The sequence below is a fragment of the Ursus maritimus genome, unplaced genomic scaffold, assembly GCF_017311325.1.
Source record: "Ursus maritimus isolate PB19 unplaced genomic scaffold, ASM1731132v1 scaffold_2, whole genome shotgun sequence".
NCBI classification, from domain to species: Eukaryota; Metazoa; Chordata; class Mammalia; order Carnivora; family Ursidae; genus Ursus; species Ursus maritimus.
Window position 1 is genome coordinate 94,416,994 of NW_024424452.1, and position 16,422 is coordinate 94,433,415.

Consider the following 16,422-nt stretch of genomic DNA (forward strand, 5'->3'; position numbering starts at 1 on the left):
AATCAGAAAGAAATGTGTATGGAGATCAAAGTCCTTTTTAGGACACACTCAATGGGCTACCACACCGATGATCACGTGAAAGGTAAGATGATTACCTTCGTTTTCCGCCAAGAATTCTGAGAGCCTAAGCACCATTAACTGTACTCACTAACACTCTAATTCTGGAGATATCTGCTCCCTAGTGAAATTAGCTCATTTAATGGTTTTATCTTCTTTCTGAAACTGGCAATTTTCCTTCCTGGTTTAAACTGTCATTTCTTGCCACAGCCTTGGTTAAACTATCCCAGTTATTTCACAGATGGCCTCATATTCCAAACTGGAATATCCTCCAGAGCTTTTTCTGTACATTTTATACATTTCTATACTTACTTTACTTACCTTTTTAAATTTTTTATTTTTTAAGTAATCTCTATACCCAGCAGGGGGCTTGAACTCATGACCCTGAGATCAATAGTCGCATGCTCTACCGACTGAGCCAGCCAGGCACCCTTCCTTTCTGATCTATTTTATACTAAGAACAATCTATTGTTCGTAACAGAGAATATTTAAATTGATGCAGTAAAACTGAACCATAACTGATCTCACCAAAGAACTGACAGATTGCTGTCGGCCTGCTGTACAGAGAGCATTTTAGGGGCATGCTTTGAAGACTAATAAGGCAGATTGATGGAGAGATGGGTCAGAAAGCATTCAGATTTTCTTTTTTCAGCTTTGTAAAAATTATAATATAACATTAAAATAATTTGTATTTTTTGTTTGTATTTATGTATTTTTTATTTTTTTTATTTTTATTTATTTTTTATTTTTATTTTTTATTTTTTTTAGATTTTTTATTTATTTATTTGACAGAGACAGAGACAGCCAGCGAGAGAGGGAACACAAGCAGGGGGAGTGGGAGAGGAAGAAGCAGGCTCATAGCGGAGGAGCCTGATGTGGGGCTCGATCCCAGAACACCGGGATCACGCCCTGAGCCGAAGGCAGACGCTTAACCGCTGTGCCACCCAGGCGCCCCTGTATTTATGTATTTTTTAAAGTAGGTTCCACACCCAGCTTGTAGCCCAATGTGGGGCTCAAACTCACAACCCTGAGATCAAGACCTGAGCTGAGATCGAGTTGGATGCTTAACCAACTGAGCCACCCAGATGCCCCTTTTTAATTTTTGTTTAAATAAGTTTTAAAGTAGAAAAATAAACACTTTAATCCTACTCCCTAAACACGAATTAGTTTCATATTTTTCACATTCCCTTCTAGTTTTTGTCTATATGCACACCTTTTTTTTTCTTACATATTTCAAGTGTAGTGAACCTACAACTATGTGCTTGTTTTTCCACTTGATACTATAATTTTTTTCAGATTTTTTGCTTTTTCTCGTATTTTTACCTTTTAGTGTCGTCATGATCTTTCATAATGTACCACAATCTGTTTAATAATTTCCTTATTATCGAATAGTAGCCATGTCTAGCTGACATTGCTCAGGGTAATTATTAACCCCTGGTAAATACAATTTAATAGCCATAAGAAAAATGAGTCTGAGTTATCATAATTTTCTCTAACTGCAGTCATTAATTCAGAGCTGTGATAACTGTCAACCTTCTAACAGGATTACTTTGTATATCACATCTGTCACCTGCTCTGAAGCATACTGCCTGAGCCGCAGCCTCGCAGGAGCACTCGGAAGGAGGGCTGCCTGGGTTGGAAGCCTGGCTTTACCATTGACTTCCTGTTTCAGTTTAGTAAATTACTTGACGTCTTTGCATCTCTGGTTCCGCCCCTGTAAGACGGGCAATGATCATCATACCTACTCGAGGTGATTATTTTAGGATTCATGGTAGAACACTTATGATGTGCTCAATAAATTCCAGCTGTCACTACCGTCATAGTAACACCTGCATTTTGGAGCATCTGTCCTTGTGACTTATTAGTGGTTATGATGAAACAGACCCTCGATCGGACCTGCAGTTGTATGAAAATGAAGTAGTTTCAGTGCAATAGTGTGTTTTATCTGAGACCATTTCATGAGTATATCCAGAGGTTAAAAAACATTTAAAATCATCACTTTGAAAAATTAATAAACTTCAGGAACTTCTCCACCCATGGAATGATGGCAAACGTTAAAATACGTTAAGCTTTTCAACTTACCCAACTCAAGTCAACTGACTATGTTCTTTTACAAATATGTATCACACACCTGTATATGGAAGAAAAACATTTGACGTGCGTCACAGTGTTCCTTCAAATAAGTGTCTTGGAGGCCATTTAACTTTCATTTTATATCAGACCGAAGCAAGTGTGTTCTGAAATAAATGATGGGAACACAATAGCCCTCTTGGGCTGTCTTGAGGATATAAATGAGTTCATATTTATGCAACAGAATAGTGCCTGAACATAGTAAGTCCTATGTTTACTAAAAACAAATCGTCCCAAGGTGGTGAGACTCTTCTTCATTTTTGCACGATGTAATTGATTATTTGATTCATCTGGAGATTATATAGAGGAATTTCTTTTTATTTATATGGAGATTTTTGTCATTTCTAATTTTTAACTTTTACAAATAATGTGCAAATGAGTATCTTCAGGCAGACAATTCTGTGTTTTTCTTCTTTTGAACTGATACCTTTAGGATAAAATCCAGGAGTGGGTACGCCAGCACAGTGTCAAGAAGAAGCAGTTTAGTTCTGCTTAGGAAGTTTTGCAGGAAGTGGGCAGGAAGGAACAGAGCCAGGGTTTAGGGCACTGCTGGCGATGGCAAGGTCCAGGGAACTGCTGAGAGGTGAGGGGCTCTCCCAACTGCTGCACCGCTACGGGCTGTTTGTAGACAGGCAAAAACAGGGGGTGGTGTGGGGAGAGGAATAATGGGCTGGAATCTGATGAAATGACTTTTAGATCCATCTACACCTTTTCCTCGAAATGAACTTTTCATTCAAATGAAAAGTTGTTTTGTCCCCATATTAAGCCTTTCCCAGTATTAGGGTCTAGGAGTCCTTTATTTCTCAAACATGAATCAAACACCTTATACACACACCAAGATCTGTGTTTGGTATTAGGGATGCAACAATGAGTAAAAGAAAAATACCTTCAAGTAATTACATAAGACATTTTTAAAGGTAAATTTAAAGCCTAGTGAACTAAAGTGATTGACAGATACAGAAATTATAGAGGCAAGGACTAGGGGTGGGAGAGCACCCATCCCAGCATTGAGGATAGGCCTTGGTGGCAGGGAAGACCCTTGTCCCAGAGGAGGTCATGGCGGAGCTGGGTCTTAAAGGACAGGTAGGAGTTAATCAGACAATAGGGAGAGTAAAGAGCATTTGGGGCAGAGGAGATAGCATGGGCAAAGGCCCAGTGGAGACAAAAGGGTGCCTTCAGAGGACCAGCAATTCCTTGTCCTTGGGGAATCAAAAGCAGGACAGGTGGCCTGAGATGTGGCCACGGAGGTAGCCAAGGTCCTTGGACATCACTCTAAAGAATTTGGGTTTTCTTTGTACCATTTTTCTCAGCGATGGCTTTGGGTATATGCAAGCCTCCAGTGGCATCCAAGAATCTGCCTCGATTTCCCCATTTCACCTTGACATTTCTTTCCCTAGGAGACTCACAGCACCTTGCTTTTAAGGGTGACCACTAGCTGTCGCTATTGAACAGATCTAGTTAAAGCCAATGGTTTAGGGCCTAGCCTCGCTGCTAGGGCCGGGCGGCCCCACCAGATGCTTGAGTCCCGCCCCGCCTCCAGTAAGGTGTGTTTATCTGCCCTAAGCGGTGATTCATGAGAAGGCCCGCAGTGACGAGGTGGTGGTAGCTGTCCCAGGACGTGGGCGCGAACTGGGGGGAAGAAATTGTGGTGAAGTGCGGTACACCACCAACAGTCAGCCACTGGGTGGCGCTGTCCCCCTCGACGGCAAAAATGGAGGCTTGTGAAAAGGAAAAGTCTTTGGTTAGGGTGGCCTGGCTCTTTGGTCTTGGGGTGGCCTGGCTTTTCGTGCCCTCGGTTAACCGGAGTTCAGGGTGCCACAGGACTGTTCAAGGACGGTGTAAGGCCCGGAAGGACGCCAACCCAACAGTCCCAGGGCAGCCAATCACAGCACAGAGAGACCCGGACACCAACGGCTTTGTGGTCTTTCAGACCTCAGCTCTCACCGGCGGTCTTTTGAAATCCTCTGTCTGGTTGCTGGTCATGCGACATGCCAGTGTGCCCTCCCCTTGGGCTGTCGTTTCTTTATCCTCCTCCCAGAAACTCCTTTCTCCACAGCCTCTGAAACTCAAGCAGAGCAGGCTGCTCATCTGGAACTTTCCTATTTTTTAAGAACTCACCCCCCCCACCACACACACACCTGCGGCTTTACATTTGCTCTAGGTTCCTGTCCTCACCCCATGTGTTCTAGATGTGTGCAGACTTAATTCTCCTCCTGCCGTTTTTTTTTTTGTTTTTGTTTTTTTTGTTTTGCCTGTGGGCATTGGTGTCCTCAGTCCTGTTGGACCTTCTTGAAAATTCTCTCTTTTCTCTTCTGCCTTTTCTTTTCACACTGGCTCTGTTCCCATTCCTGCTCCCCTCACCCCCTCTTTAAAAAACAGAGAATTTAGACACATTCTAAGCCTCACTAGAAAACTTCTAAGTTTAACAACTAAGTGAAGTTAGGTGAAGGATTGCTGAGGGGGCAGGACCTAGCATGTAAGGGATATTTTGATTTTCCTGAGCATTCTGCATGACCTAGTGACCCTTTGGCGTGGGATGGAGATCTAAGAGTGCTGAGATGTTGACAGCGAAGCAGAGTTGCTGGAGACGTGGTGAGACATGATATCAAGGTGCGCAATGTGTTTTTCTGTTCCCTTAATACTGCAAATTAGTTTGGTTTACATACTTTCCCCCAGAAATTAAGGGCTGCTTCCGGGACTTGGTTAGCATATGTTCCCTAGTGCTGTAGACTGGGCAATAATGAAGAAGAGTGTGGATCTTTGGCAAATTCCATGGACAGCAGGCAATGCGGGGGTGGGGGGGGCGATGGATTCTGTCCTACATGTGGCCCCCTGAGAGGGGAATGGGGGCTCACCCTGAACCACGGAGGCCCACTGATGGCTAGAAGCATCACACATGCTGGCTTCTTTCTCTAACACGGCTTCGGAGCCCTGCTCTGCAGCGTCAGAAGAGCTACTGGATATGGGGAGATGTTGCAATTTCTACTTATTTTTTATCTTATCTTTTCAAGATTTCTATTTTTGTCTATGCTTTATGTTAATAAATATTGCGTGCATATATTATATAAATAGCAACCGTAGATCTGTTAGAAATCTATACGCCTAATCATTTTTTAGTAATGAAGTATGTGATCAAAAGTTTGGCAGCTACTCTCTGGAGAATCTTTGAAGCTTGCCATGGACTCTGGGGGTGGGTTTGCGACACTGGCCTAGAGCAGTCCAGCCAAGGAGAAAGGCCCAGCCTGTGTGAACAGATGAGGTGGTGAGGTGGGAATGAACTGTCCCAAAGAGGGAACTCTCCGGGAACAGCAGATGGAATGAGTCACTGACACCTCGGACACCTCGGGGCTCCCTGCTACCTCTTATCTAGGGTCTTCCATACACTCTTAACTGAGGAGAGGGAATCATAGTTTCTCACAGTGAAATTGGGAGAGATGTTCTTCAGCATGGGGAGAGCTGGGACTAAATTAGACCTTGCAGGTGGTCAGTGGGACTGGATCCTGTCACTATGGTCAGGAAACTGGCATCTCAGGAACGGCATCCTTCTGCTGTATTTCTTTGTTTCTGTCATGATTTACATTTGTGACAAACACTTCCGGTTGCCTCACAGAACCCCAATTTTGTTGGGGTGAGCATGCGCTCAGCTGAAAGCTCCATTTCTCAATCTCTCTTGAAGGGAGGCGTGGTCACGCGACATGACTCTGGGCCACAGGAGGGAGCTGAAGTCCTTGGCTGGGGCTTCCCGGTTTGCTCTTTATCAGGGGGCAGATTTGCTGGCCTGCATCTTTTGCCCTGCCCCTTCCCCTTTTCCTTCCCTGAAACACAGCATGACAGAACTAGAGCTGCTATCTTGCGACTCCACGGTGACAAGGAGGAGGATGGATAGTTGAGTAGAAAGACAGAAGGAGCCTGGCTCCCTGAGGCCTTGGTGTGCTGCTCCTAGACTTTTTGTTAGGGGAGGAAAAGTAATTTCTACTTGATTGAGCCACCGTCAGTGGGTTTTTCTGTTATTCCCAGGGGAATGCAGTGCTGGTGAACATGGAGGTCGATTTCGGGACTTGCACACATTTAAGGCTGTTGACTTAATGCAAAATGCTGACCCCCTGAGAGTTCAAGAATGTGAGCATCCCCTGTCTTTGGGAGCCCATGTTGCCCCAGCCTCGCCAGCAATGGTAGAAGGAAGCTGTCCTGTTAACTTTCAAGTCCTTGGAGGAGGAGAGAGGCATTGAGCTGGGCCTTTAAGAATAACTAATTCTGTCAAGAATGTGGAATGAGAAAGACAGGGCGGTGTGTTGATCAGGCTGTACGGGTTTGAGAGAGCTGATGGTGCATTTCTCTTCTATTACACATTCAGCGATGGGACCCAGTGGCTCGAAATCAACCAGGTGAGAGTATTTATATCAAGGAAGCAGGCTAATGTTACAAATCGGGGAGTGTTTCTTTTTTTCCTCTCTCTTTTTCTGGAGAGCCAGTCGTTAAACATTTACCAACACACCCTTGGAAAGACCAAAGGTTTCGTTTATTAGTTACATAAATACTGTTACGTACTTTTTCTTGCTTTCCCCATAAATGAACAGAATCAGGGAGCAGATGATTTATACTAAACATAGGCTGAAGTCTTAATGTGTCTTTAAGCCTAAAGAGAACCCTGAAAGTTCAGGCTGAAGGCAAAACTAATCTGAAGCTGACTCTGGCTGTAAATTTGTCATCTGCTCATGCTCCTGTCTCAGCATTTATCTCCTTTGCTCCTGATCAGCCTCCTGCCCTCGTCCACGACAAACCTGGCTTCTTGCGCCATTTGTGATGCATGCAGAAGCCCCGGATTCTGGGACTGGCACAACGGTTTATCACGCACGTCCAGACACTTCATGACCTTCTCTGACTCGGCACTAGTGTGCATGCGTGTTGTGCTGTATGGTCAGAAATCTGACTTCACATTTTGGTCTATTTTCTTGCACACAGGTGCAGCCAGATCTTTCCTACTTCCTTGCGCTGAGCACAGTCTGGAAAGAATCTCTTTCTAAGAAAAGCCCACCCATATTCACCCTCAGATCTAGCTCCTTGTCCATGTGGTTGGGAGGCTCAGTGGATTCCAGTCTGTTCTGCTGCCTGGTCATTTAGATTAAGCAATGCGGAAAGGAAATTTCCCTTATGGGTCCAGGCCCATGTCTTGTGTCCTAGTATCTCTTACCATGGAAACCCTGCATTTGGGGATGTGGCGTTCATGCTGGATATATCCCATCTGTCCCTCCAGAACACTCTCCATTCTTTCCTACCCTGCTGTCCATGAGGAAGCGGACCTGTGTGGTTTATATCAGTCTTCTCCCTTGCGCCTCTGTATAGCTAATAGATAATATTAGCAAGAAATTGGAGGGAGGGAAGAGAGTAAGGCTGGGTTGTTTATTCTCCCAGATCCCTCCCGCGTGGTCCTAGCTGGCCTGGTGGCATCCCGTAACTAAGTATCACAGCTCCTGTTCTGTGATGCTCTCCAAACAGTTTCTACCTCTGGATTCTCATAACCGTTCTTTTTGTCCCTAAGGTGGGACTAGCCCCAAGATACTACCTTATCCCTTGTGACTGCCCTATCACCTTGTCCACACTTTTGTAAACAAGCCCCTTTTTATTAAAGCCTACTAAAATTATCTACTTTGCCATCTCTTACCTGTTGGGGACCTGACCAATACGGGGCTTTGCTGAGTTGTTAATATAGCTGATTTCTGTTACCTGTTTGGTCGTAGTCAGGTGATGCCTGGCAAGTGTTTGATAAATGTTTGTTGAATGAATAAATGACGAAATGAGTAAGTGGCAGGATGGAACTCCATTCCCTGCTCTCCAGACTTCTAAGACACAGTTGAGAGTTCACACATAACGCGGAGCTGCAGTCTGAGGGCAATAAACATGTGGAGGTTCTGTGGCTCGAGTTCCCAGGGACTTCCACTCCCATGGGTTTGCCCTAGTGATTTATATACACCCAGCTGTCCTTCCCAGAGGAGCAATATAAAATAGCATAAAGACTATCTGAAATACACGATATGGTATGGACACGATGTCCATTAAATGAAGAGTAGGGTGATTTCTTCAACTCAAGAAAGGAGAAAAGGTCCAGACCACAAAAGACGAAATGAACACTGAAAATTTTCGCTTGTAGAGGTTATGGTTTTAAAGGACCATAGTGAATGAACTGAATTTAGAGCTACTAATCATGAATTTACAACATTGATATGACCTTTATTATAATTAATATTGTATTAATCATAATATTATATACGAGGTAAATTTGATAGAACTACCTTTTAGTTATACCTATGGTTACTATCAATTTCACAACTGTGGGTTGCAGTGATTCATGACCTTCATTATAATTACGTTTCCACTGTGCAAGTGTTAGAGGAACACCTTCAGATTGTGAAATGTGATGTGTGACTTCCAACTCTCTTGGGAAACCCATTTGTCTCTCCTCAGAGATGCCTTCATGGATGGAGCTCAGATAAATATCGGGAAGAACAGTCACAAAGCTCCCTTACCATGGCCCACCTTAAGGAAGTGTTTAGTTTTTTATAAACTTGTCCAAACTATAACGTCTTAAGGACAAGAATTCCAAGAGCTTCCTCCCTGGATTTCGCAGCAGGAGATTTGTCCAGATCGCGCTGTCATAGTACACTTCCTCTTGACGCAGAGCTCCCCCTTTGATGATCTCCAGGGCACATTCTTCCTTTGGAGATGCTTCTATGTTGAGTATCCCCGAAACGGCCTTCATGGCTGTGTCTGCAGAATGATGAGAGAAGAGCGGGGTTATCCAAGGCCAGTAGAGTCTACAAGACGGAAAGTCTACAGACAGTAACAGCTTAGCTATTAGGGGCTGTTTGCCGGTGCCTGCTCTACAAGGCCCACCGGCCCTCTCAGAAGACCAGGTACATTTAGGGCCTGCTGTGCAAAGGGAGGCTTGGAGTTAATGTGGGTCCTGTCTTCCCGGATGAAGATTGGGTGGGGGGCAGTTAGAAGTGATTGAGAGATTTAAATCGTGCTTCTCTCTCGAGTGTTTTGGTTGGGGTGAGGGAATAACATGGGGGAGCAGAATGAGGATAGAAGTTATATCAAGACCCAATAGCTAATGGAAAGTGTCAGTCGGCAAAGCCGAGTGCTGTGTGATAACGATTTACTAATTCGTAAAAGGAAGAGATGGACAAGAATCCAGGCCTTTGCTTTCTGTCAACACGAACCACTTTCATTTTGGAAGGGAAGTTACTTCATCTCTTCCAAATTTCCATGTCCTTGTGGTACAGCTTTTTCTCTTTCTATCCTTGTTTCACTGTGTCTTTCTTTCTCTCTTGTTCTGTAACTACTACTAAGTTTACTCAGTTACTCTCTAAATAAAGTTTTCTTATTGTACCTATTCTAGGTAAACTTGCATTTGAACTTAGCAGAAAAGTTGTAAAAATTGTGCAGAGTATTCCCTTGTAGCCTTCACCCTGCTTCCCCTAATTATAACATCGCACATAAGCACTGTACAGTTATCAAGGTACAATATAATTAGGCCAATTTTACTAACTAAAACACAGACCTTATTTTTTTCACTAACATGCTTTTTATGTTCCAGGGTCTTAGCCAGGATTACGCTTAGTAGTCATTTCTTCTTATTTTCTCTCCAATCTGTGACAGTTTTTCATTCTTTCCTTGTCCCTCATGGCCTTGACACTTTTGAAGAGTATTGATCAATTGTTTTGTAGAATGTCAGTTTGGGTTTGTCCATTTTTCTCTCTTTTTTAAAAAAAAAAAAAGATTTTATTTTTAAGTAATCTGTGTGCCCAACGTGGGACTCACACTTACAACCCTGAGATCAAGTCTCATGCTCTACCGACTGAGCCAGCCAGGTGCCTCTGTCTATTTTTCTCTCATGATTGGAGTGAGGCTATGCATTTTTGGCAAGAATATCACAAAAATGACATCGTGTCCTCAGTGCATCATATCAAAGGGTTTATGAGGGTCACCTGACTGGCTCAGTCAATAGAGCAAGCAACTCTTGATCTTGGGGTTGTAAGTTTGAGCCCCATATTGGGTGTAGAGATTACTTACCAAAAAAAAGAAGGTTCATGATATCAATATGTCTTATTACTGGTGATGGTATTAAGAATAACAAACTTGGACTTAATAAGCCTCAAAGAGGAAAGTAATGGCCACTGAGAGTTCCTGAGGATGTGAAGTGTTCAGATTAGAGTTAAGTGATGAGTCTGGTGTCACTTAGAACACAGATGAGTCTGGTGTCAGAATGGAAAGAAGTGTCAAAGAATAATAGTCAAAGGCTCCACTAGTGATGGAAGTGCTTCACTAAGTGGAGACTGGTGCTCTCGCTGGCTTTTAGTGCATGACACAGAAGTCAAGGTGTTCAACACCATCTTTACCCATAATGGTAAGGCAGGCAATCATATGCAGGCTGTTTATTCCACTCTCTTCACCTTACCTGTGTTTATGAGGCCGAGGATACAGAGAGTAATCGACACATTGACCTTGGTCATTGAATGTTCCATCCTGATAGAGGAGAAAAACCCATCCAGGGCAAACTTGCTTGCAGAATAGGGCGCAATAAGTGGACTAGTCATTTTCCCTAAATAATAAGGAAATGGGTTAAGAAGGTGACCCATTTTAGCTTCTACAGAGATGATCTTTGCTTTATCTGTAGTAGGATTTGTAACCCCTGTGGAATCCTTTTACCCTTTGAGGCATAGTTTCTCTTTACTCTTATAGAGATTATCATGCCGTGTTGCATTTCTGAAAGAAAAAAAGATTATTACGGTATCAAAGAAACTTCCCTTGAAGAGACTGGGGTGGGAGGTGGGGTGGGCTGCAGGAAAGGCGTCACTGAAGAAAGATTGGTTAGATTTTAGTAAGGGTGGTAAATAAGTGGGACTACAAAAGAGTCATGTAATCCCACAGCCGCTAACTCTGCTACCCCTGACCCAAGACAGCAGAGATGCAAGCGTTTGGCAAGAGCTCTCTGCCAACACAGCAACCTATTATTGATTTTCTTTCTATACAAAGGAAATGAAAATCCCTGTCTTTGCTTTTCTGCTTAAAACTGCTTTTCTTACTTTCATCACCCTGGTTAATTCTCAGCCAGTTTGGAGGAGGACATGTAAACATATGCCTAATAGGGTGACCTATTCATCATCCCTTTTCCAAGGGGAGGGATTAGAAGGCGCCTGAGACCTCAGACTCCTTGCTGAGTAAAGAGTTATAACAGCTACTTTAAAATTCTTGTCTACTAACTCTAAAATATGGGTCATTTAAGGATTGATCTCCATTGATTGCCTTTCCTCCTGAGTATCAGTCATATTTCCTATTTTTGTATGTGGAGTAATTTTGCAATGTATTCTTGATATTTTGAGTGATACATTATAGAGTCTCTGGATTCTGTCATATTCCTCCAAAGAGTATTGATTTTTGTTTTTGTTTTTTTTTCAGGTGGGCATTTAATTTGGCTGAAACCCTGTGTCTCTTGCAGTAAGTTCCAGCTAAAATCTCTGTTGAATTATTTATTCTGGGCTTTTTGGTATCTACACTACCCATGTGTAATTCAGGGGACAAACAGATTTTGGAGGAGTTTATGTATGAAATTTGGTACTCTTCCACTGTGGCTCTTTCCTTTCCAGGATGTTCCCCTCCACTTTCTGGCTGCTACAGAAACCCTAAACTCTTCTTTCTGGTTCTTCAAGGTAGTAAGATGCCAGATGTCTATCCCAGGTACGGTGTTGATTGTGGCCTACCCTTAGGCATAGGCTATAAAATTGGGAAACTCACCTAGTGTCAGTTCCCCCTTTCCTCTTTTCAAGTAGCAACAACTCTCCAGTTTTTGTCAGCTTTTGCTTTTTCTCTCCAGTGCTTTCAATGGTTGTTTTCAATATTTTGTCCAAAATTTGATCTGGGGCAGGATGATCTGTTAGGTATCCCTCTGCTATTATTGGAATTGGAAACTCTGTAAGTTCTTAAATGAATTTTCTTGCCAAATCAATGAAAAAAGAATGACTTATTCAATAAAGATGCTGGGAAAGTTGGTTAACTCATTGGAAAAAATTAGTAGCTCCTTGTTCTATATTATATATCCAAAAAATTCTAGATGTAAAGTATGGCAGACATCGTTGTCTACTCAATATCCATTTCCTCCTTTTTAATAATAGAATCTGACTTTTTCTCAAGACAGCAGTGTGTTCAGATAAAAATATTTATTTCCTCAGGATTCCCTTGCTCTTTTGTGTGGCCAAGCGATCTAGTTCTGGCCGATGAGAAATCTAACAGAGGGGGTGTCCAGGAAAGATATTAATTTCCTGATGAAATAGGTGGATTCAGGTGGCATGCAGTTTTTACATTTTGCCTCTCTTCTTTCATCCTAAATGTACTTCAGATGTGATGCCTAGAATTGCAGTGGTCATTTGTGAACTTGAGGAAAAGCTACATATTAAGGATTATAGCACAGAAATGTGGAATGAGCTTGGATTCTTGAAGATCTAGTAAGTCCACCAAACCAACCCTGAACTTATTACCTGAGAAAAGCACTATTTAGTGTTAAGTGATTGTAAGTGGAGTTTTTGTTATATGTGCAGCAGAATGCATCTTCTGACTGATAAAAAATCATTCAATCAGGAAAGAAGATAATATAGGTGAATATTCATCATATCCTCCATTATTAAAGATCATTCTAACAGAAAAGTAGAAAAAAATATGTAAAGGCAAGAAATATTTGATTATATAAAATGTAAAACTTCCATATGTGAAAGCAATAGCTATAATAACATCACTATAAAGGTAAAGGGTAGATGATAAACTAGAAAACAATTTGGAACAAAAGCTTAATATCTTTGATCTGAACTTCAGTTCTTAATGTATTAACTCTTCAAAAAAACACAAACAAATCTCTTTAGGGAACCACTCCTACTCCATTCTCAATCATGAGTTTTGGCTTGGATTGACTCTACAGTCAAGTTCCAGGAATGGGTGTGTGTGGCACACGATGTCCAACCAGAGTATCTGATACCACTGGGTTGTTGACTAGTCTAGGACAGGACCAAAGACTCCATCAGGGCTTCAGGACACATTGTTGGTTGCCTAAATTTCTCTACCTCTCTCTTGCAGAAACAAGAGACCATGTGAACCATAGTCCGAACTCCTATAGCAGTGATTTTTGTCCTACTAAGGAAACTTAGTGTATCCCACTTTCTGTCTTTAATTATGCCTTAGGTTATGCTCAAATTTCCTTCTCTTTAACCGAACTCCAGTTGAATTCATGTTCCCACCTGTTGTGGAGACTGCTAGCACGCTCTCAATATATCTTTTGCTCTTCTTTAGTAGTGGAATCTCTGATGTGTGTCTGGGCAAATAATTATCTGGGATAAAGTCCACATTTCTCAGCTTCTTTGAGCCAGATGTTGCCAAATGACTAAGTGCTGTCCAATGGGTTGTAAACAGAAATGTATCATGTGATTTCTGGGATATGTCCTTAAAAGAAGAAATCAGTCTCTCCCTTCCACTCCTTCCTCCTTCTTGGTGCCTGAAGGTGGATATGATGGTTGTGGCTCCAGAATTGTCTAGGACCATGAAGTAGAAGACACATGTTGAGAATGACAGAGCATTGAGAGAGGAGGGAAACTGTGTGACCATGGAGCCTCCATTCTAGCCCTACCTCCAGGGTACTGCCTACCTCCAGATTGATTTATCTTTTAACTTATTTAATCTACTGCTATTTTAACTTTTCTGCATTAAAGAGCTGAACCTAATCCTTATAGATAGTCCTTCTTACTTTTGTGCTGCCCGTGTTCCAAAGGAGAGTTGATACTATCTCTAACGCTAGGTCTGGGTTTGTATAATTGATTTAATCTAATCTCCTGGCCCATAATTGACACAGGAATGAGCATGTGCTCCATTTTGGACCAATGTCTTGAGGAGAATTTTGTTGGAGAATCTGAGAAAATTCTTTATTCTTCTGGGAGAGTTTCTTAAAGTAGCCATTTTGTTTCTCTTCTACTGGACATTTTTGTGCGTAGATATGGGGGCTAGAGTAGCTGCAGCTATCTCACTACCAGCCTGGGGATGAAGTCACACATGGAAGGGAGCAGAGCCAAGAGAATCATGAGGACGTTGAGCTTGAGCCAAGTCAACCTTAAATCTGGACTTCCAGTAATGTCAAAAATGTTTTCTATTGTTAAGCTAAAAATAGACCCAAATTATTTGTAAGAGTAGCATAGTGGTTAAAAGTATGAGTTCTACAATTAGATGACCTGAGTGTGAATCCCAAGTATGCCATTTCATAGCTGTCATATGTGGATAATAATACTGCTAAGCTGAAATAATCCTTGTAGTATACTTAGCACAAACTCTGGCACATAAAAAGTATTTAGTAAATGCGATCGTTATTAGTATTCATGTTTCAAATTGGTGAGAAAACTATGAGCTATTCAAAAGATTATGTTGCGACAAATAGGCTACTTGGAGAAAAGTGCCCTTCTAACAAAAAAATCCAAAGTATATGTGGAAAGTACAATAACAAAATGAGGGTCAATATATGATATCAAGGTAAGAGACACTTTTTAAAGCATGAAATCAAAGGCATAGATTATGAAAGAATATATAAGTAGGTTCAAATGTATAAAATTTAAAAGGGCTTCAGAGTTCTGGAAATGCTCACCATTGCCTTCTTACATACATATCCTTCAAGATTTTGCCTTCTGGGGCGCCTGGGTGGCACAGCAGTTAAGCGTCTGCCTTTGGCTCAGGGCGTGATCCCAGCGTTCTGGGATCGAGCCCCACATCAGGCCCTCCTGCTGGGAGTCTGCTTCTTCCTCTCCCACTCCCCCTGCTTGTGTTCCCTCTCTCGCTGGCTGTCTCTATCTCTGTCGAATAAATAAATAAAATCTTAAAAAAAAAAAAAGATTTTGCCTTCTCAGCCGTAGAAGGTCAGGCGAGTGATAGCTAATATGCACAATGGCTTGAACATAGATCGTGGTCTCTTTCAAGATATTGAAATAAGTGATGCAAGGACTCCAACTAGCAGCTGTTGGATTTTAAACTAAAAAGTCATGTAAGGTTGGGACTTAGGTAACCATTTCCAGCCATGGAAAAGGAGAAGCAAACAGACAAGCAGCCATCTGGAGCAGAAAAACAAAATAATCACAAAAATTGGAGCTAAATAGGAGCTAACATTTACTTAGCGCTTATGTGCTAGGGTCAAGGCTAAATAATTGCCTAAAGTCACATAGTTAATGAGTAGGAGAACTGGGAGTCAAATCAGGGTTCAAATTTGACTCTAGTGGCCCACAATTTCAAGGAGTAGGGGATATTTTCTCAATAGAAGCCACTGTTCTTTTTTTTTTAATCTTATTTTAATTCCAGTATAGCTAACGTGCCGTGTTATATTAGTTTCAGGTGTCCAGTATGGTGATTCAACCATTCTATACATCACTCAGTCAGAAGCCACTGTTCCTTATCTGAGTATTTTTCAGAAGTCATGTGTTAAATCCAGCCATTCCTGAATTAGTAAAGATTCTCTCTGCTTGACAATTAAGCCCCCAAATAGGCAAAATTTATGAATAACAGTATTATTTTCACTTCTAAGCTGACAGACTAGGCTACCCATTGGGCTAGTCACTACTAGTCCCTTTGTGTTAGTTTTCTAGGCCTGCCATAACAAATTACCACAGACTTGGTGGCTTGAGGGGACAAAATTTATTCTCTCATATTTCTGGAGACTACAAGTCCAAAACCAAGGTATCAGCAGGGCCAAAACCAAGGTATCAGCAGGGCTATGTTCTCTCCAAAGGCTCAAGTGGAGAATCCTTCCTTGCCTCTGCAAGCTTCTGATGTCTGCTGCCAATCTTAGGTGTTCCTTGGCTTATCAATGCATCACTCCAGTCTCTGCCTCCTTCTTCACGTGGCCTTCTCCAATTTTGTCTGTGTCTTACTTTTCTTATTAGGATACCTGCCATTGGATTTAGGCCCACCTATATAACCCAGAGCTCATTTTGAGATCCTTACCTTTATTACATCTGTAAAGACCTTTTTTCATATAAGGTCACATTCACAGGTCCCAGGTTGACATTTCAGCTCACTGTGCCCTTCTAGATGATAATAAAGATATTGACTGTGGTATTTTATGTGTCTGTCCAGGTAGCAACAGGGATGCAGAAGCAAGAGACCATGTGAACCATAGTCTGAACTCCTATAGCAGTGATTTTTGTCCTACTAAGGAAA

General features: G+C 42.0%; 1 protein-coding gene and 1 non-coding gene across 4 annotated transcripts in view; both read right to left on the minus strand.

The window, feature by feature from the left end:
• Window positions 1-412: 412 nt before the first annotated feature.
• On the minus strand, window positions 413-485 carry TRNAN-AUU. The gene has a single exon. It is a non-coding gene; the product is annotated as a tRNA-Asn (tRNA).
• Window positions 486-8,390: 7,905 nt separating this feature from the next.
• The window catches only part of HSD11B1 (hydroxysteroid 11-beta dehydrogenase 1), a 55,713-nt gene continuing 47,681 nt past the window's right edge, over window positions 8,391-16,422 (minus strand). For 2 of the 3 annotated variants that reach the window (XM_008701200.2, XM_008701199.2), the window contains 2 exons: window positions 10,646-10,789; window positions 8,391-8,952 (listed from right to left, as the gene is read on the minus strand). In XM_008701200.2, the coding sequence (XP_008699422.1) occupies window positions 8,735-8,952; window positions 10,646-10,789 (362 nt within the window). In that variant the 3' untranslated portion in view covers window positions 8,391-8,734. The remainder of the gene's footprint in view (window positions 8,953-10,645; window positions 10,790-16,422) is intronic. The other variant, XM_008701201.2, reaches the window with a different exon arrangement.